Source organism: Belonocnema kinseyi, chromosome 1, assembly GCF_010883055.1.
Source record: "Belonocnema kinseyi isolate 2016_QV_RU_SX_M_011 chromosome 1, B_treatae_v1, whole genome shotgun sequence".
NCBI lineage: Eukaryota > Metazoa > Arthropoda > Insecta > Hymenoptera > Cynipidae > Belonocnema > Belonocnema kinseyi.
Window position 1 is genome coordinate 27,937,175 of NC_046657.1, and position 21,516 is coordinate 27,958,690.

The window sequence follows — 21,516 nt, forward strand, 5'->3', positions numbered from 1 at the left end:
TTGGTAAAAATTTAAGAACAAAATTATTTTCTTTGATCATAATTATTTAAACTTTAAATTTTTACTTTTATAAGTAAATTTTTAGAATTAAAATCCAACTATAACTTTTTGTGAAAGTATTTATTTCGAAATTCAAAGAATACAAAAGTACGAGAAAAACATAACCTATATTCATAACCGCGAGCGTGAGGTACCAAAATAGGATGAAAAAGGCTCCGAAACCAAATAAATTTCAACAAACAATAAAAGGCAGCCAAAAGCTTTTATAAAAAATATGTAAAAATGACCTCTGTGTCGTATTATCATGTAAAACGTGCAGAAAAAACAATGCAAATGCTGGTTTGAACCTTCTAAATTACAACAATTAAACCAGTCTTTTCTCTACGTAGAGGGAAGTCAGGACCCGATTTTTATTTTTATTTTAATACTCACCTAGAAAAAAAAATCGGTTTCATTAAGCAGTAAAACTGAAGATATAATAAAATTTATTATAATGTCCGGACTAAATCCTTGAATCGACGCACGTGCGTTTAGAAAAATAACTTCTAGGTCACTGCGCATCGCGATTAATCCGGAACCAAAAGTCCTCATAAAGGGCGCGAAATTTTGATACGCATTCACGTCTAAATGACAATACACTCATAAATCGTGTTGCATTTAAAATTGTGAATCTTCAACAAAAAATTACTTTCAACCAAATAGATAAATTTAAATTTAAAAAAAAATAAAATAAAGATAAATTTTCAACCAAAAAAGGAGTATTTTTATTTTCGATTAAGAAAATTAGTTTTCCACGGAAAAAAATAATCTTATACTTATAAATAGAAGTAGAATTTTCAACTAAAAATAAGATAAATTTTATATTTCAAACCAAAGGTGAAATAGTACATTTTTTTAGTAGAAAAATTGATTTTTAATCGAAAATGATGAATTTTCAACGAAATAGTTCAATTTTAAACTAAAATATATAAATTTTAAAAAATTCTACTGAATCTTGAAGAAAAAGGATGAATTTTCTACCAAATAGATGATTTATCAACTAAAAAGATGAAGTTGAACGAAAATTATGAAGTTTGTCCAAAAAAAAAATGAATTTTTAACAATAAGAAGAACAATCTTTACTCCAGAAACTAAATTTTCAACATAATTGTTGAAATTCCAACAAAAAAGGTGTAATTAAAATCAAAGAGATTAATTTTCTAGAAAAGAGTTCAATCTTCAGTAAAATATATAAATTTTAAAACAAAAAGATTAATTTTTAACAAAAGTTATGAATCCCCCCCCCCCCCAAATTATTTTTAACCAAATAGTTGCATTTTTAACCATAAAGAAGAATTTCCAATCAAAAAGATTAATTTTCTACAAAAAAAAACAACAATTTTCAACCAAAAAGATGATTTTTCAACCACGTGGATTGATTTTCTACAAAAAATTAACTTTTGACCAAAAATAAATTAATTTTCAATTCAATCGTTTTTTTCGATTAAATTTTTAATTGAAAAAATTCACTTTTAGACCAAAAAGCGAATAGACTAAGGATATTAATATTATACCAAAAAAACAAAATAATTGTCAACCAAATGGTTGAATTTTCATTCGCCAACGTTATTTTTAACAGAAATATTCAGTTTTTAACTAAAAAGTGGATTTAATAACCAAAAAGATGAATTTTCAGCCAAACAGATTAATTTTCTACCAGGAAACGGCGAATTTTAAACCAAAGGGATTAATTTTAAACCAAAGGGATCAATTTTCAACTGCGAAGATAAATTTTTTACAAAAAATTAACTTTTGTCAAAATACATTAATTTTTATTCAAATAGTTTAAATTTTCAACTGAAAAATATAATTTTTAAACGAAAAATGGAATAGACTGAAAACATTAAATTATTACAAAAAAAGACGCACTTTCTAGTAAAAAGAATAATTTTCAATCACAAACATTAATTTTCTACAAAATACATGGATTTGTATTGATATAGTTAAACTTTCAACTAAAAATTATTAATTTTCAACCAAAAAATGAATGTTAAATTTTAGTAATCGAAATGATTTTCAATCAACAAACGAAGAATTTTCAACAAAATAGTTTAGTTTTTAACAAAACAAAAAAAATAATTTTTGTCCGAAAAATGAATTTTCAACGAAGTAGTTGAAGTTTTAACCAAATAAATACATTTTTTAACAAGAATATTAACATTTCACCAAAAAAGACGCATTTTCAACTAAATATGTATTTGAATTTTCAACAAAATCGATGAAAACAAAGAAAAAATTTTTTCAAAACAATGAACCAAAAAAATTAAGTTTTAATAAAAATGCTAAATATTACACCTAACAAAGTGAATTTGCAATTGCGAACATTAATCTTTTACCAAAAAAACTAACTTTGGATAAAACACATCAATTTTTAACTAAACAATTGAATTTTCAACTGCAAAGGGTCACTTTTCAACCAAATGACAAATAATTAAATTTTCATAAAAAAAAAATCTTCAATCTAACAGAAAATGAGTTTTTAACAAAATATTGTAACCAAGAAGATTATTTTTTACCAAAAACACTAATTTTAACGAAATAAAAAAATGTTCAGCTGAAAAAGATAAATTTTGAACTAAAAATGGAACAGTTAAATTGAACTAACATATCTAACTTTTAAACACACAAAAAGATTGTTGTTTTTTCTCAATATTTATTTTAAAATATATTTTATGCAGTTTTGCTATGTTTATATTTTATGTTATCTTCCTCCTAATTTTTTTCTTCAAATTGTAAATTTATTGAAAAAATTGCCTTGAAAATCGCGCGCTTTTCATCACTTCTGGTTCCGGCTTAATCGTAGCCAATCAAAACAGTGGGAAGTTCTGGCAGACTCTTTTATCTGCTTTTAGCAATCTTTGCTTAGACTCTTTTCCATGCTTTGCAGGATGACCTTGAGGCTATTTTTCTAAAACGCACGACGCACGTGCGTTGATTCAACGGTTAACTGGGGATAATTATAATAAATTTAATTCGTTCTTTAGTTTTACTGCCTAATTAAACCAATTTTTTCGTGTTTTTTTTTGTAGGTGAGTATTAAAATGAAAATTTGTTCCAAACTTCCCTCTATGTAGGAAAAAGACTTTGTTGTGATTGAGAAGATTTAAACCGGTATTTTTTATTGTTTTTTTTTCTCCACTTTTTACATGATTACAAGGCACGGAGGTCATGTTTACATATTTTTTCTAAGAGATTTTGGCTGCGTTTTATTTTTTTATTGGAATTTATTTGGTTCAGGAGCCTTTTTCGTCCTACTTGGTTAACTCGCGCTCACGATTATGAATATAGGTTATGTTCATGTCGTGTACTTTTAATCTTTGAATTTCGAAATAAATACTTTCTTTGAAAGATGCAGTTTGGTTTTAATCCTGACAATTTGCGGATAAAAGTAAAATTTTAAAGTTCTAATGATTCTTTATTATTAAAGGCAAAAATTCTGTTCTGAACTTTTTAACAAAATGTTTTAAAAGTGACAAAAGGATTCTGTTTCTAACCCCGTGATGAAATTTATTTCTGAAATTTAATTCTGAAATTAAACATTTTTTGAAAAAGCCTTTTTTATTGTTAAAAAAACAGTTTTTTATTTTAAATTCGTCTTTTTGGCTTTGTTATTAATTTTTTTACTGAAAATTTAACTTAAATTTTTGATAAAAATTTATCTTTCTCAGTCGAAAATTTATGTATTTTTTGTTTAATTTAGGTTTTTGTATAAAATTAAGGTTTTTTCTTGAAAAGTGTATTAAATATGTAGGAAATTTAACAATTTTGGGATTTTTTTTTAATTAAACTTTTTTTTTCAAAGTTTCACAATTTTGTTAAATATTTGAATAATAACTAATAACTATTTGATTCAAAATTCCTGTATTTTTATAAATAGTCTTTTTTGGTAGAAAAAAAATCTCCTTTTTGAAAAATTCATGAATTTGAATAAAAATTCAACTACTTTTAGACAAATTTATCAAATAAACAGGAAATAAAACAATTTTTGAAAGACGCCTTTTTTTATTGTTAAAAAAAACTGTTTTTTTTTATTCATCTTTTTAGCTTAAAAATTAATTTTTTTTTCTGAAAATTCAACTTATATTTTTGATGAAAATTTATCTTTCCTAGTTGAAAATTTATGTATTTTTAATTTTTTTTTTGTAGAAAATTAAGATTTTTCATAGAAAGTTCACCTTTTTGGGTAAAAACTGAACTATTAGTTTGAAAATTCATCTATTTCATTCAAAATTCATGTATTTTTTTTAAAACGTCTTTTTTGGTAGGAAATTCATCTTTTTGAAAAATTAATCAAATATTCAGGAAATTAAACAATTTTTGAAAAAAAAAACATTTTTTTATTGTTAAAAAAGAAAACAGTTTTTTTAATTCATCTTTTTAGCTTAGAAATTAATTTTTTTTTCCGAAAATTTAACTTATATTTTTGATGAAAATTTATCTTTCCTAGTTGAAAATTTATGTATTCTTTTAAAAAAAATTTTTTTTTTTTGTAGAAAATTAATTGTTTTCTTGAGAAATGAAACAAATATGTAGGAAATTCAACAATTTGGGGGAAACAATTTTTTTTCAATTGAATTTTTTTAGTTAAAACTTCAAATATTTGGTTGAAAATTTACGTATTTTGTAAAAATATCTTTTTTTAGTGGAAAATTAAGATTTTTCATAGAAAGTTCACCTTTTTGGGTAAAAACTGAACTATTAGTTTGAAAATTCATCTATTTCATTCAAAATTCATGTATTTTTTTTAAAACGTCTTTTTTGATAGAAAATTCATCTTTTTGAAAAATTAATCAAATATTCAGGAAATTAAACAATTTTTGAAAAAAAACATTTTTTTATTGTTAAAAAAGAAAACAGTTTTTTTTATTCGTCTTTTTAGCTTAGAAATTAATTTTTTTCTGAAAATTCAACTTATATTTTTGATGAAAATTTATCTTTCCTAATTGAAAATTTATGTATTCTTTTAAAAATTTTTTTTTTTTGTAGAAAATTAATTGTTTTCTTGAGAAATGAAACAAATATGTAGGAAATTCAACAATTTCGGGGAAACAATTTTTTTTAATTGAATTTTTTTAGTTAAAACTTCAAATATTTGGTTGAAAATTTACGTATTTTGTAAAAATATCTTTTTTTAGTAGAAAATTAAGATTTTTCATTGAAAGTTCACCTTTTTGGGTAAAAACTGAACTATTAGTTTAAAAATTCATCTATTTCATTCAAAATTCATGTATTTTTTTTGAAACGTCTTTTTTGGTAGAAAATTCATCTTTTTGAAAAATTAATCGAATATTCAGGAAATTAAACAATTTTTGAAAAAAAAAAACATTTTTTTATTGTTAAAAAAGAAAACAGTTTTTTTTATTCGTCTTTTTAGCTTAGAAATTAATTTTTTTTTCTGAAAATTCAACTTAAATTTTTGATGAAAATTTATCTTTCCTAGTTGAAAATTTATGTATTCTTTTAAAAAATTTTTTTTTTGTAGAAAATTAAGTGTTTTCTTGAGAAATGAAACAAATATGTAGGAAATTCAACAATTTGGGGGAAACAATTTTTTTCAATTGAATTTTTTTAGTTAAAACTTCAACTATTTGGTTGAAAATTTACGTATTTTGTAAAAATATCTTTTTTTAGTAGAAAATTAAGATTTTTCATAGAAAGTTCACCTTTTTGGGTAAAAACTGAACTATTAGTTTAAAAATTCATCTATTTCATTCAAAATTCATGTATTTTTTTTAAATCGTCTTTTTTGGTAGAAAATTCATCTTTTTGAAAAATTAATGAATTTCAATAAAAATTCAACTACCTTTTGAAAAATTAATCAAATATGCAGGAAATTAAACAATTTTTGAAAAAAGAACATTTTTTTATTGTTAAAAAAGAAAACAGTTTTTTTTAATTCGTCTTTTTAGCTTAGAAAGTAATTATTTCACTCAAAATTTAACTTACATTTTGGGTGAAAATTTATCATTTTTAGTTGAAAACTGATGTATTTTTTGTTTGATTTCGTTTTTTGTAGAAAATTAAGGTTTTTTCGTAAAGTTTCATCTCTTTTGTTGAAAATCAAACTATTTTGTTGAAAATTCAACGTTTTAGTTAAAAGTCCATTTATTTGGTTGAAACTCGAAAAATTTCGTAAAAAATTAATCCTTTTTGACTGAAAATTCGCGTGGTCCAGAGTAATTTTTAATAATTTAAAGCCATAACACTAATTGTTTTTGATATTTTTGTGTTTATTTATTTTTTGAACGAGAATTATTTTTCTTTTCCAGAATTAGAGTTTAAGCGCTCATGTTGAGGATAAAACAGGAATGTGAAATGGAGTTGACTTCAGAGAAAAGTCCAGTTTCTCGCAAAGAATTGCGTGCGAAAATTCGGAAACAAATGGAGTTCTACTTTGGAGACGAGAACTTGAATAAAGACAGATATTTGAAAAAACTCATCGACGAGGATCCCTGTAAATAAAAATTAAAATAAAAAATAATTGCATGTAGTCGAAACTTATAGGAATTTCGAATAGAAAATTCTTTCCGAGTTCTGAATCCGATTCTTTCTGAAAGTTTCCGATTAAAAATCAACACATAATCTATAAATAATTGCAATAAAAAAAATTTGATATAAAAATGAATAATAATTCATATTTTTTTATTTTTGAAAGTAGCTTTGTATTAGTTTAACTATTTAGATGAAAATTCGTCTTTTTTTATTGAAAATTATTTTTTTTTCAATCGAAAATTTATTTATTCTTTTTTTGTTGTTATAAGTTTAACTTATTTAGTTAAAAATTCAACTATTTGGTTGAAAATTAATCTTTGTTGTTGAATTTCAATGTTTTTTATTTTAAATTAAAATATTTTTTTTTTAATTTAACGATGATATTGAACATTATTTTTCTTTTCAAACTGAAATCTTTCATTTTTGGTTTCAATCTATATTTTCTAGATGAAAATACGTATTTTTTAATTGAAAATTAATTTTCCAGTACCAAAAATTTATTTATTCTTTTTTTGGTTGAAAATTTTTCTCTCTCCTGACTGAAAAAATCTTTATTAGTTCAAGATTCAACTGAATTGTATTTTTTTTTTTTATTTCAAATCAAAATCTTTATTTCGTTAAAATATCTTTTTTTCGTTGAATTATCAGCTACTTCATTTTTCGTTAAATATAATTTTTTTTTTTGAAAATTTAACCATTATATTGAAAATTATTCTTTTTTTGGAAATTTTTTTGTTGTTTAAAAACTGAAATCTTTAATTTTTGGTTATAAATTTATATTTTTTAGTTGAAAATTCATCTTTTTTGTGAAAAATTAATTTTCCTTCACCGAAAATTTAATTATTCTTTTTTTGTTGAGATTTTTTTCTCGTCTGCCTAAAAATCTTTATTATTTGTACATTCAACTCTGGTTCATAATTCTTTTTTTTTTTAAATTAAATTTTTTTAAATTTAAATTAAAATGCTTTTCTTTAAAATATCAACTACTTTATTTTTTGTTCAAAATTATCTCTTTTTTTTATTAAAATTTAACAATTCAATTGAAAATTATTCTTTTTTTGGAAATTTTGTTGTTATTTAAAAACTGAAATCTTTAATTTTTGGTTATAAATTTATATTTTTTAGTTGGAAATTCATCTTTTTTGTGAAAAATTAATTTTCCTTCACCGAAAATTTAATTATTCTTTTTTTGTTGAGATTTTTTTCTCGTCTGCCTAAAAATCTTTATTATTTGTACATTCAACTCTTGTTAAAAATTCTTTTTTTTTTTTAAATTAAATTTTTTTTAATTTAAATTAAAATGTTTTTCTTTAAAATATCAACTACTTTATTTTTTTAATTGAAATTTTTTTTTTTTTTGAACTGAAAAACTCAATTTTTGGTCACAAATTTATATTATGTAGTCGAAAATTCGCCTTTTTTGTGAAAATTAATTTTTCTTCACCGAAAATTTAATTATTCTTCTTTTGTTGAGATTTTCTTTTCGTCTGTCTGAAAATCTTTATTAGTTGAAAATTTAACTCTTGTTAATTTTTTTTTTAAATTAAAATTTTCTTGAATTTAAATAAAGGTCTTTTTTCTTTAAAATATCAACTACTTTATTTTTTGTTCAAAATTATCTTTTTTTTTTGTTGAAAATTTAATTGTTATATTGAAAATTATTATTTTTTTAATTGAAATATTTTTCTTGGAACTGAAAAACTCCATTTTTGGTCACACATTTATATCATGTAGTTAAAAATTCGTCTTTTTTTATTGAAAATTAATCTTTTTTTGTTTGAAAATTTAACTAATGTAGATTAGTTTTTTTTAAATACATTTTTTTAAACTGAAAACTTGAATGATAGTTATAAATTTATATTTTGTAGTTGAAAATTAATTTGTTTTGTTGAAAATTGAACTAGTTAGTGAAAAATTAAAAAATTTAATTAAAAATTCCCTATTTTGTTAAATATTAATTTTTTAACCAAAAATTGAACTATATTTTTTAGTAGAAAATTTATTTATTTGGTTGAAAACTAATGCTTTTGTTTACAATTCAAAATTAAAAATTATTTTTTTTAATGAAAAAATATTCCATTTTTGTTTAAATTTTTGTTTAAAATTCACGTATTTTGTTAAAACTGTGTCTTCTTAGTAAAAAATTCATCTTTTTTTATCGTAAATTTTTTTCTTGGTTTAAAATTCAACTATTCGAGTTAAAAATTTGTTATTTCAGTTCAAAATTCATTAGTTTGATAGAAAATTCAAATATTTTATTTAAAATTCGCTTTTTCAAGGAAAATTAATTTTTTAACTAAAAATTTAACTGTATTTTTTTTTAGTTGAAAATTCATTTATTTTGTTGAAAATTCGTCTTCTTGGTAGAACATTATTTTTCTTAGTCGTAATTGAATGTTTCTGTGTAAAATTCAACTATCTCAGTTAATAATTTAGCATTCAAATTAAAAATTTAACTTTTTGGTTTGAAAAAAAACTCGTCCTTGTTAAAAAATTTATATCTTTGATTGAAAATCCAATTTTTTCGTTGAAAATAAAATCTTTTGTCAAAAATCCTTTTTTTTTAAGATTCATCACTTTTGAAAAATTTAAATATTTTGTTCAAAATTAATTTTTTTTTGCTGAAACTAAAAATGCTTGATTAAAAATGTACTTTTTTGTATTAAATTATTATTGTTGTTTGAAAATTAGTCTCCACTTTTTTGGTTGAAGATTAATAACTTTCATTGAAAATTTAACTATTTTTCCTATTTTTTTTTAGAAATTAATCTACTATGTTTGAATAAAAATATTTTTGTTCCAATAATAAAATCTTTTTTTGGTTTGAAATATCAACTAATACATTTTTAGTTGAAAATACATGTTTTTCTCTTTGAAAATTCAAATGCTTGGTTGAAAGTTCAAATTTATTATTAATAATTCATCTTTTTGGTTGAAGATTTTTTATTTTAATTCAAAATTTAACTATCTTGTTAAAAATTCACGTTTTTATGTTATTAATTTTTTTGAAATTCCACTATTCCAGTTAGAGATTTATCATTTTAATTAAAAATTCATCAGTTTAGTTGAAAATTTAACTTTTTGGTTGGAAATTCATACTTTTTAGTGAAAAATCATACTAGTATGTACAAAAATTTATTTTTATTGAAAAGTTGTATTTTTGTTTGTTAAAAATTTTTGTTTTTTGTTGAAAATTCGTTTTTTGGATAGGAAATTGATCTTTTTGATTGAAAATTTCTCCTTTTTTAAGGAAATTTTATTATTTGATTAATAATTCGATTTTGTAGTGATAATTAATTTTTTGATTGAAAATTTAGCTATTAAATTTTTGTTTAAACATGTATCTTTTCCTTAGTTGAAAATTGATGTTTTTTGTTGCAAATTCGTCTTTTTGGTAGAAAATAATCTTCTTGGCCGTAAATCAATGTTTTCTGTTCAAAATTCAACTATAAAAGTTAATGATTTAGCATTTTAGTTAAAAATTTAACTATTTGGTTTGGAAATTTATTTTTTTTTTTTATTGAAAATTCAATTATCTGGTTGAAAATTAGAATCCTCTGTCAAAAATACATTTTTTGGCTCAAGATTCATCACTGTGGTTGAAAATTGAACTATTTTTGTCAGAATTAATTTTTTTTGTTTGAAATTTATTTATTTTTTATAAATAATTTATTTATAGTTAAGAATTGATCTTTTTATTTAAACATTAAAATCCCTGGTTAAACCTTAAAATCCTTTTTAAAAAATTAATTTTTTTTTTGCTTGGAAATTCGTTTCTTTCATAGAAAATTTCACCATTTTGTTTTAAAAAAATTTTTTCAGAAAATTATGCTTCTGGATTGAAATTTTATAACTTTGTTTAAAATTCAACTATTCTAGTTGAAAACTTACCCTTTTTGTGAAAAATTAATCTCTTTGGTTGGAAATTCAATTATTTGGTCAAAAATGTAATATGCTTTAAAAGTAATTATTAGTTAATTCATATTTTTTTTAGTAAAAATATAATTATTTTTAATAATATTAATTTTTTTTGACTAAAAATTAAATTATTTCATTTTTTGGTTGAAAAATGTATCTTTTTTGTTGGAAATTCATCCTTTTTAGTTTAAAATCATACACTTTTATCGAAAATTTTTATTTATTTTTAAAATTTGTATTTATATTGAAAATTAATTTTTTTTCAATTGAAATTTTAACTATTCAATTTTTTGTGAAGAATCCTTATGTTTTGTTTGTTAAAAATTAGTCCTTTTGGTAGAAAATTAATCTTCTTGGTCGCAAATTTATCGTTTTGTAAAAAAATGCAATAAAAATTAATCTTTTGTTCAAAAATTTAACAGTTTTACTTGAATTTAACCATCTTGGATTTAAAATTAAAATCTTTTCTCGTTGAAGTATCAAATACTTCATTTTTCATTGAAAAATCATTTTTTTTGGTTGAAAATTAAAATATTTTGTTAAAAAATCGTCATTTTGATAAAAAAAAAATTAATATTATTGGACGTAAATTTATCTTCTTTTAAATTCAACTATTCCAGTTGAAAATTTATCATTTTAGTTATAAAATTCATCATTTTGGTTGAATATGTAACTATTCGGTTAAAAATTTTTCATTTTTGGCGGAAAATTTAAATATTTTATTAAAAATTCGGATTTTTATTGAAAATTAATTTTTTAAATAAAAATTTAACGCATCAATTTTTTGTTCAAAATGCATTTTTTAGTTGAAAATTTATGTTTATGTTTAAAATTCAATTATCGTATTTTATAATGTAGCATTTTAGTTTAAAAGAACTATTTGGTTGGAAATTCAATAGTTTGATTCAAATTCAACTATTTTTTATTTAAAATTAAAATAGTTTTCGGTTTGAAATTAAAATACTTGGCTGAACGATAAATTCTTTCATTAAAAATTAATATTTTTGGTTGAAGCTGAATCACTTCAATCCAAAATGTGAACTTTTTGTTCGAAATTTTAGTATTTTTTTGTTTGTTAGATAAACTTGAAAATTTATTATTTTAGTTGAATATTTAACTCTTCGGTAATTTAAATTTTGATTTGAAAACTTATTTTTCATACTATTTATTTTTGCATTACTATGTTTATTAAAATTTTTTATTAATTTAGAAAAATTTGTATTTATGTTTAAAATTAATTTTTGCATTGAAAATTATTTTTTTTACTGAAAAATTAACTTCAATTTTTTGTTATGAATCTTTTTTTTCGGTTAAAAATTTAAGTTTTTGATTTAAAATTCATCCTTTTTGGTAGAAAATTTAAATATTTTATTGAAAATTTGTTTTTTAATTAAAATTAATTTTTTAATTTAAAATTTAACTATTGCATTTTTTTTTGTCAATTAATAATTCTTGGTCGTAAATTTATGTTTTTGTTTAAAATGCAACTATCTCAGTTCATGATTTGGAATTTTTGTTAAAGATTTAACTATTTGGTTGGAAATTCATCTTTTGCTTTGAAAATTCAACAGTTTCATCCGAATTTAACTATTTTTTATTTAAAATTAAAAAGTTTGTTTGTTAAAATATCCACTACTTCATATTTCGTTAAAAATTTAATTATTTTATTTAAAATTAGTTTTTATTTGGTTGAAATTTAATTTTACAATTGAAAAACTATACAATTTTTGATGAAAGAATTATATTTTTTTGTTAAAAATTCATTTATTTTTTTAAAAATTTGCCTTTTTGGAGAAAATATAATCTTTTCGGTAAAAAATTTCTCTTTTTGTTAAAAATTACACAATTCCAGTTGAAGATTTAACATTTTAGTTGAAAATTCGTCGGTTTCGTTGAAAACTTAAATATTTGGTGGAAAATTCATCCTTTTTGTTGCAAAATTAAAATTTGTTGTTAAAAATGTCTCTTTCTATTCAAAATTTCGTCTTATTGGTAAAACATTTATATTTTTTAGTTGAAAATTCCTATATTTTTTTAAAATTTGTCGAAAATGATTTGTTTTTAAATGTATCTTTCTAGTTAAAAATTCGTCTTTTTAGTTAAGAATTTATAATTTATAGTTGAAAATTCCTGTCATCTTTTTTAATTTACCTTTTTGTTGAAAAATTAAATTAAAAAAAAATGTATCTTTATAGTAAAAAATTCGTCTTTTTGGTAAAAATTTTATATTTTTGTTGAAAAATTATTTTTTTTGTTTTTGTTAAAACTATTTTTTTAGTCAAAAATTATTTTTGTGGTAAAAAATTTATATTATTTAGTTGAAAATGACTGTATTTCCTTAAAAAATATTTTTTTGTTTTTGTTAAAACTGTATTTTTCTAGTCAAAAATTCGTTTTTTTTGTAAAAAATTTATATTATTTAGTTGAAAATTACTGTATTTTCTTTAAAAAAAATTTATTTTTGTTGAAAAAATATTATTTGTTTTTGTTAAAACTGTATTTTTCTGGTCAAAAATTCGTTTTTTTGGTAAAAAATTTATATTTTTTAGTTGAAAATTACTGTATTTTCTTAAAAAATTTTCTTTTTGTTTAAAAATTAAAATTAAAAAAAATGTATCTTTCTAATAAAAAATTCATCTTTTTGGTAAAAAATTTATATTTCTAAGCTGAAAATTACTGTATTTTTTAAAAATTGGTCTTTTTCATGAAAAATTAAATTAAAAAAAAATTTATCTTTCTAGGAAAAAATTCATCTTTAGTTAAAAAAATGTATATTTTATAGATGAAAATTCCTGTCTTTTTTTAAATTTGTCTTCTTGTTGAAAAATTAAATTTAAAAAAATTTGTATCTTTCTAGTCAAAAATTCATCTTTTTGGTAAAAAGTTTATATTTTTTAGTTGAAAATTCCTGTCTTTATTTTACTTAGTATTTTTGTAAAAAAATTAATTTTTTGTTTTTGTTAAAACTGTATCTTTCTAGTCAAAAATACGTTTTTTTGGCAAAAAATTTATATTATTGAGTTGAAAATTATTGTATTTTTTAAAAATTGGTCTTTTTCATGTAAAATTAAATTTTAAAAAAATTTATCTTTCTAGTCAAAAATTCATCTTTAGTTAAAAAAATGTATATTTTATAGATGAAAATTCCTGTCTTTTTTTTAATTTGTCTTCTTGTAAAAAAATTATTTTTTTGTTTTTGTTAAAACTGTATCTTTCTAGTCAAAAATGCATTTTTTTGGCAAAAAATTTATATTATTTAGTTGAAAATTACTGTATTTTTTAAAAATTGGCCTTTTTCATGTAAAATTAAATTTTTAAAAAATTTATCTTTCTAGTCAAAAATTCGTGTTTTTTGTAAAAAATTTATATTTTCTAGTTGAGAATTCCTGTCTTTTTGTTGAAAAACTAAATTTAAAAAAATTGAATATTTCTAGTCAAAAATTCGTCTTTTTGGTAAAAAATTTATATTTTTTAGTTGAAAATTCCTGTCTTTTTTTACTTTGTATTTTTGTAAAAAAATTATTTTTTTGTTTTTGTTAAAACTGTATCTTTCTAGTCAAAAAATCGTCTTTTGGAAAAAAAAATTATATTTCTTAGCTGAAAATTCCTTTATTTTTTAAAAATTGGTCTCTTTCATGAAAAATTAAATTTAAAAAAAATTTATCTTTCTAGTCAAAAATTCGTGTTTTTTGTAAAAAAATGTATATTTTTTAGTTGAAAATTCCTGTCTTTTTTTTAATTTGTCTTTTTGTTCGAAAATTATTTTTTTGTTAAAAATGTATCTTTCTAGTCAAAAATTCATCTTTTTGGTAAAAAATTTATATTTCTTAGCTGAAAATTACTGTATTTTTTAAAAATTGGTCTTTTTCATGAAAAATTAAATTTAAAAAAAATTTATCTCTCTAGGAAAAAATTCATCTTTAGTTAAAAAAATGTATATTTTATAGATGAAAATTCCTGTCGTTTTTTTAATTTGTCTTTTTGTTGAAAAATTAAATTTAAAAAAATTTGTATCTTTCTAGTCAAAAATTCGTCTTTTTGGTAAAAAATTTATATTTTTTAGTTGAAAATTCCTGTCTTTTTTTTACTTTGTATTTTTGTAAAAAAATTATTTTTTTGTTTTTGTTAAAACTGTATCTTTCTAGTCAAAAATACGTTTTTTTTGGCAAAAAATTTATATTATTTAGTTGAAAATTACTGTGTTTTTTAAAAATTGGTCTTTTTCATGTAAAATTAATTTTTTAAAAATTTATCTTTCTAGTCAAAAATTCGTGTTTTTTGTAAAAAAATTTATATTTTCTAGTTGAGAATTCCTGTCTTTTTGTTGAAAAACTAAATTAAAAAAAAATTGAATCTTTCTAGTCAAAAATTCGTCTTTTTGGGAAAAATTTATATTTTTTGGTTGAAAATTCCTGTCTTTTTTTTTACTTTGAATTTTTGTAAAAAAATTATTTTTTTGTTTTTGTTAAAACTGTATCTTTCTAGTCAAAAAATCGTCTTTTGGAAAAAAAATTTATCTTTCTAGTCAAAAATTCGTGTTTTTTGTAAAAAAATTTATATTTTCTACTTGAGAATTCCTGTCTTTTTGTTAAAAAATTAAATTAAAAAAAAATTGTATCTTTCTAGTCAAAAATTCGTGTTTTTTTTGTAAAAAAATTTATATTTTTTAGTAGAAAATTCCTGTCTTTTTTTTTTAATTTGTCTTTTTGTTCAAAAATTATTTTTTTGCTAAAACTGTATCTTTCTAGTCAAAAATTCGTTTTTTTGGTACAAAATTTATATTATTTAGTTGAAAATTACTGTATTTTCTTGAAAAATTTCTTTTTGTTGAAAAATTAAATTGAAAAAAATGTATCTTTCTAGTCAAAAAATCGTCTTTTGGAAAAAAAAATTATATTTCTTAGCTGATAACTCCTGTATTTTTTAAAAATTGGTCTTTTTCATGAAAAATTAAATTTAAAAAAAGAATTTATCTTTCTAGGCAAAAATTCATCTTTTTAGTTAAAAAAATGTATATTTTCTAGTTGAAAATTCCTGTCTTTTTTTAATTTGTCCTTTTGTTGAAAAATTAAATTTAAAAAAAAAATTGTATCTTTCTAGTCAAAAATTCGTGTTTTTTGTAAAAAAAAAATTATTTTTTAGTTGAAAATTCCTGTCTTTTTTTTTAATTTGTCTTTTTGTTGAAAAATTATTATTTTGTTTTTGTTAAAACTGTATGTTTCTAGTCAAAAATTCGTTTTTTGGTAAATAATTTATATTATTTAGCTGAAAACTCCTGTATTTTTTAAAAATCGGTTTTTTTCATGGAAAATTAAATTTAAAAAAAAATTTATCTGTCTAGTCAAAAATTGATCTTTTTAGTTAAAAAATGTATATTTTTTAAAAATTCGTGTCTTTTTTTAAATTTGCCATTTTTGAAAAATTAAATTTAAAAAAAATTGTATCTTTTTAGTAAAAAATTAGCGTTTTTTGTAAAAAATTTATATTTTTTAGTTAAAAATTCCTATATTTTTGTTTAATTTATCTTTTTGGTGAAAAATTAATCATCTTGGTTAAAAATGTATGTTTTTGTTTACAATTCAACTATAACAGATCGAGATTTATCATTTTACTTAAAAATGTAACTATTTTATTGAAACCTTAACATTTTGCGTAAAAAATTAATATCTTTGATTGAAAATTAAAACATTTGTATAAAAATTAAAATATTTTGTAAAAAATACATTTTTTGGGTTAAAGATTCATTACTTTGGTTGAAAATTTAACTATTTTGTTCAAAATTTAGTTTTTTTCTTTTTGAAAAATTAATATACTTGGTTTGTATTTAACTTTTTTTTTTTCAAAATAATTTTTGTTTTCTGCTTAAAATATGAAATAATACATTTTTTATTAAGAATTTATCTTTTTCGGTTAAAGATTCATCTCTGCAGTTGAAAATTTAACCATTTTTTTAAAGTTAATTTTTTTGCAGAAAAATAATCCTCTTGGTTGAAAATTTAAATATTTGGTTTAAAAATCATCTTTTTTGATGAAAAAATTAATTTCCTTGGTTGAAAATTCAATTATTTGGTTGGAAATTAAATTTTTTGTTGGAAATTAAATTTTTTTTTTGAAGATTCATCACTTTGATTGAAAATTAAACTATCTTGTTCAAAAATCATCTTTTTTTGGTTGAAAATTCAAATATTTATTATTTCAGTTGAAATTTTAACCTTTTTCTGGATCGGTATCATAAAAAAAAAAATTATACCTGTTAAAATCCTGGAATTCGCAGGTAATTTTTGGCAAGAATTTGAGTAGATATCCTGCTAAATGGAAAGCTTCGCCTGCAGATTTCGGAAAGATTATTTCGAGAAATCATACATTTTTATCAGTTTTTTTTTTTTTTTTTTTTTTTTTTTTTTTTTTTTTTTTTTTTTTTTTTTTTTTTTTCGAAAATTATGAATGCAATTTGACTTTTTAGGGGTTGATCTGAAGATGTTTGTGGCGTTTCGGAAGATAAAAAGTCTGACGACGGATGTGAGGAGAATAGCCAAGACTTTGAGGAAATCGAGGATTCTGGATGTTTCCAAAGAAGGCACAAAAGTCCGTCTTCGTCCTCCGCTTGTCGAGTTCAAGTCGCCGAAAAATGCTCGAAAGTGCATCAAGGTATTTTTTATTAATTTACTTTTTTATTTTATTTTTTTTGCTTGATTAAGAATTTTCTTAGTACTGAAAAATCCAAATTTTATCAAAAAAAGGTTCATTTTTAACAAAATTTGTTAAATTTTCAGCCAAAAAAGATCAATTCTCAACGAAAAATGTAATTCGTAACTGATATTTTAACTAAAAAAAGAGTTGGATTTATCCGAATAAAGATTTATTTTCAACGAGTTTCGTTTCTGACCAAAAAAGATTAAATTTTTTTGAAAGGAAACCAACTTTCTATCACACTGTTTAATTTTTTTAACTCGAAAAGATAAATTTCCATTAAAAGGGTGAATTTTCAACCACATAATTTTATTTTTAAACAAATTATTTAAATTTTCATCTGAAAAATATAAATTTTGAAGCAAAAATAGAAGATTTAAAATATCGGCTATAACAATTAATTTAAAAAAAAGGAATCTTCAAAAAATTAGTCGAATTTACAAACGAAAAAATAAATTTTTAACAAAATTTGTTCAATTTTTAATCAAGTAGTGGAATTATCAACCAAAAAATAATAATTTTTAATTAAGGAGATTAATTTTCTGACGAAAAAAGGTATATTTAAAAAAATTGTTCATTTTTCTATCAAAAAATTAATTTTGATTAAAGTCAATCAACTTTTGAACAAGTAGGTGGTTTTTCAACAAAAAAAAAAAAAGATTTATTTTCAACTAAGAAGAATAATTCAGAAAAAGAGGTATCTTCAAGAAAATGCTTAAAATTTCTTCCAAGATAGATGAATTTGAAAATAAAATAATGAATTTTGAATTTAAAAAATTTAATTTTTAAGAAAGCAGTTTAACTTTCAACCAGTTAATTGAATTTTCAACCAAATAGCTTAATAATGAACTGAAAAACTTAAAGCAAAAATACAATAAATAAATTTTCAGTAAAAAAATAATAATTTTCATTAATAAATGCGAATTTTTATACAGAGAGAATAAATTTTTAACAAAACGACGTATTTCCAACTCTATAGTTTAATTTTTCAGCTTAAAAATTTATTTTTGAATGAAATAAAAAATTTAATTTTTATTAAAAAATTAGTTTTCAACAAAAAAAGCTTATTTTTAACGAACAAAAACAAACAATTTTCAATACAATAACTTAATTGTTAACTAAAAAAAAATTTCAACCCAGAATGGAATTATTAAATTGTCGGCAAAAAATAAATAATGTTCTAGAATAAAAGTGAATTTTTAATAAAATAGGTAACATTGTAACTAGAGAGATGAATTTTCAACAACAAAAAATTGCATTTTTAACAAGGCTGTTCATTCAAGTAGTATAATGTTTACCTAAAAAATATCAATTCAGAGACAAAAATCTAATAATTAAATTTTCAGTTTAAAAAATTAATTTTCAACAAAATAATTAAACTTTCAACTAAGAAATATACGTTTTCAAACAAAAATAGAATTATTAAATTTTCAGTTTAAAAAATTAATTTTCAACAAAATAATTAAATTTTCAACTAAGAAATATACGTTTTCAAACAAAAATAGAATTATTAAATTTTCAATTTAAAAAATTAGTTTTCAACAAAATAATTAAATTTTCAACTAAGAAATATACGTTTTCAAACAAAAATAGAATTATTAAATTTTCAGTTTAAAAAATTAATTTTCAACAAAATAATTAAATTTTCAACTAAGAAATATACGTTTTCAAACAAAAATAGAATTATTAAATTTTTAATTAAAAAAATTTATTTTCAACAAAAAAGCGAAATTTTAACAAAATAATTAACTTTGCAACCGGAAAAATAAATATTCATAAAGCAAATTAATTTTTAGAAAAGTAGTTAAACTTTCAACCAAGTAGTTGAATTTCCAAGAAAAAAAAAATTTATTTTCTACTAAGAAAATTAATTTTCCAATAAAAAGCAAGAATTTTCAACCAAATAGTTTAATTTGTAACTAAAAAAGATAAATTTTTAGCCAAAAATCAAATAATTAAATTTTCAGCGAAAAAAAAAATTAATTTTGAACAAGAAAAGCAAACTTTTAAAAAACAAATTTAATTTGCAACTAAAAAATAACTAATTTTCAAGAAAAAAAAACGAATTTTTCACAAAATAGGTAACTTTGCAACCAAAGAGATAAATTTTCAACCTGAAAGGGAATAATTAAATTTTCAGTTATAAAATTAACTTTTAACAGAAAAAAAGCGAATTTTAATCAAAAAATCTTTAACAAAAAAATGAATTTTGAACAAAGCAGTTCAACTTTCAACCAATTACTTAAATTTTTAACTAAGAAGGTTAATTGTTCAACAAAAAATGCAAATTTTCAACCAACAGGTTACATTTTTATGACTAACAATGTACAATTTTTTAACCTACCAAAAAATGAATAAATTTTTAATTAAAAAATTAGTATTCAACAAAAAAAGCGAATTTTCAACAAACAAAGAAAAATTACTTTTCAAGAAAATAATTGTCAAGGAAAAAAATTAATTTCCAACAAAAAAAGCGAATTTTTAACAAAAAAAGCGAATTTTCAAGAAAGAAACTTTAATTTTTAAATAAAAAAGACAAACTTTTAACAAAAAATGGAGTTATAAAGTTTTCAGCTAAAAAAAATTCAGTTTTAACCAAAGAAAGGCGAATTTTAAACCAAATAGTTGACATAAAATACGAATGTTGAACAAAAAAGTTAAATTTTAAACAAAAGAAATTAATTTCGTAACTGAAAATCTAACTTATTCCAGTTGAAAATTCATCATTTTAGTTCAAAATTTAATGATATTATTGAAAATTCGTTATGATTGTTGTCGAATTTTGTTATTTAACTTTCAGTTGAAAATTTAATCATTTTAGTTAAAAATTTAATTATCTCATTTTTGTTTGTAAATTGACTTTTTTTTTGCTCAAAATTCAACTATTTGGATAAAAATTTGCCCTTTTTAGTTGAAAAATGATGTATTTTGTTGAAAAATCGTATTTTTTGGTAGAAAATTTAAATATTTGGTTGAAAGTAAAACTCTTTGGTTAAAAATGCACCTTTTTTTATTAAAAATTGATCTGTTTTAGCCGAATATTCATGATTTTAGTTGAAAATTCATAATTTTGTTTCCGAAAGTTACCATTTTTTTAGTTTGTTGTTTTATTTCATAGAATATTTTTTTATTGAAAATTTCAGAATTCAACTATTTAGATGAAAATTGGTATTTTTTGGTTGAAAATTCATGTATTTTGCTGAAAATAAAACTATTTATTCGTAAGTTAACCTCCTTTGTAAAAAATTTGTTGTTTTTTGTTTGAAAATTAATTTTTTTAACTAAATAATTAATTGTTCCATTGTTGGTTGTAAATTTACTTTTTTAGCTCAAAAGTCAACTATTTGGACGAAAATTTGCCTGTTTTAGTTAAAAAATTCCTGTATTTTGTTGAAAAATAGTCCTTTTTTGGTGACAAAATTTGAAGATTCATCATTTCAATTGAAAACAATTTTTATTTTAACTGAGAATTTAACTATTCTATTTTTGATTAAAAATTGATCCTTTTTCGTCAAAAATTCATCTATCTTGTTAAAATTGCTATATTTTTACTTGAAAAGTTAGGAATTTAAAACGGTTTAAATTTAATTTAATATCATACCCGCATTAATTTTACCTACATATGTACTAATTTTGAAAACAAGATGATAAAACGAAAAATAAATAGTGAACTTTTTAATTAAAAATAATCAACATTCAACGAAAAATAGTTGCATTTTCTTATTGTGTTTTTCTATTAATTATTTTCATTTCGGGAAAAAGAATAATTCTCTAAAAAAAAAAATAAAGTAAATTTCAATTTGTAAATTTGTAAGTATTTTTTATCAGAAAATCATAAATTTTTTAGGCGTTTAGAACAAAAGGCTGTGAACTGTCCTCTCTCAAATCACCAAATTCCCTTATGAGGATTACTGCTCTTAAAGATTGCGATGAACAGATTGCAAAAAAGCCTATTATAAAAAAAGATACGAAAGAAGAGAAACTGGAAACTGAAAATTCACTTGCACATGAATCTGATAAAAAAAGAAAGAAACTAAAGCATGTAACTATCGAATCAGATTTAAAAAAAGAATCAGTAAAAAAAATAAAAATCCTACCTGAAGAGAAATTCGCAAAAATCGGAAAAAACGAAAAATAAGAGATTCTACGGCAGGTGCGAATGATACATGCAAAAATTCTACAAATGTAAATACGGAGTTAAAAAAAGAAAAGGAATCCGATTCGGAATCGATACTGAAAGTTTCTTCAGATGAGGTCAAAGTGAAGAAGCAAAGGAAGAAAAAACGAGAAAAAAAAATGGAAAAAGAGGCAGAAAAAGAGGATCTTGGCGATTATTCAGATCTCGAAAACCGAAAAGTAAGTTTATTTATTTTTTAT

General features: G+C 20.5%; 2 protein-coding genes across 2 annotated transcripts in view; both read left to right on the forward strand.

Moving 5' to 3' along the window:
• The first annotated feature begins 2,952 nt into the window (after nt 1-2,952).
• Nucleotides 2,953-21,345, forward strand: LOC117175215 (la-related protein 7-like). The gene is made up of 4 exons (XM_033364906.1): nt 2,953-3,068; nt 6,309-6,493; nt 16,913-17,097; nt 20,987-21,345. The coding sequence occupies exons 2-4, from the start codon at nt 6,328-6,330 to the stop codon at nt 21,275-21,277; spliced, it is 642 nt and encodes a 213-aa protein (XP_033220797.1). The 5' UTR covers nt 2,953-3,068; nt 6,309-6,327; the 3' UTR covers nt 21,278-21,345.
• LOC117175155 (cylicin-2-like) overlaps nt 21,276-21,516 on the forward strand; it is a 112,600-nt gene continuing 112,359 nt past the window's right edge. The window contains exon 1 of the mRNA XM_033364780.1: nt 21,276-21,495. Coding sequence (XP_033220671.1) covers nt 21,436-21,495 — 60 coding nt within the window. The 5' untranslated portion in view covers nt 21,276-21,435. The remainder of the gene's footprint in view (nt 21,496-21,516) is intronic.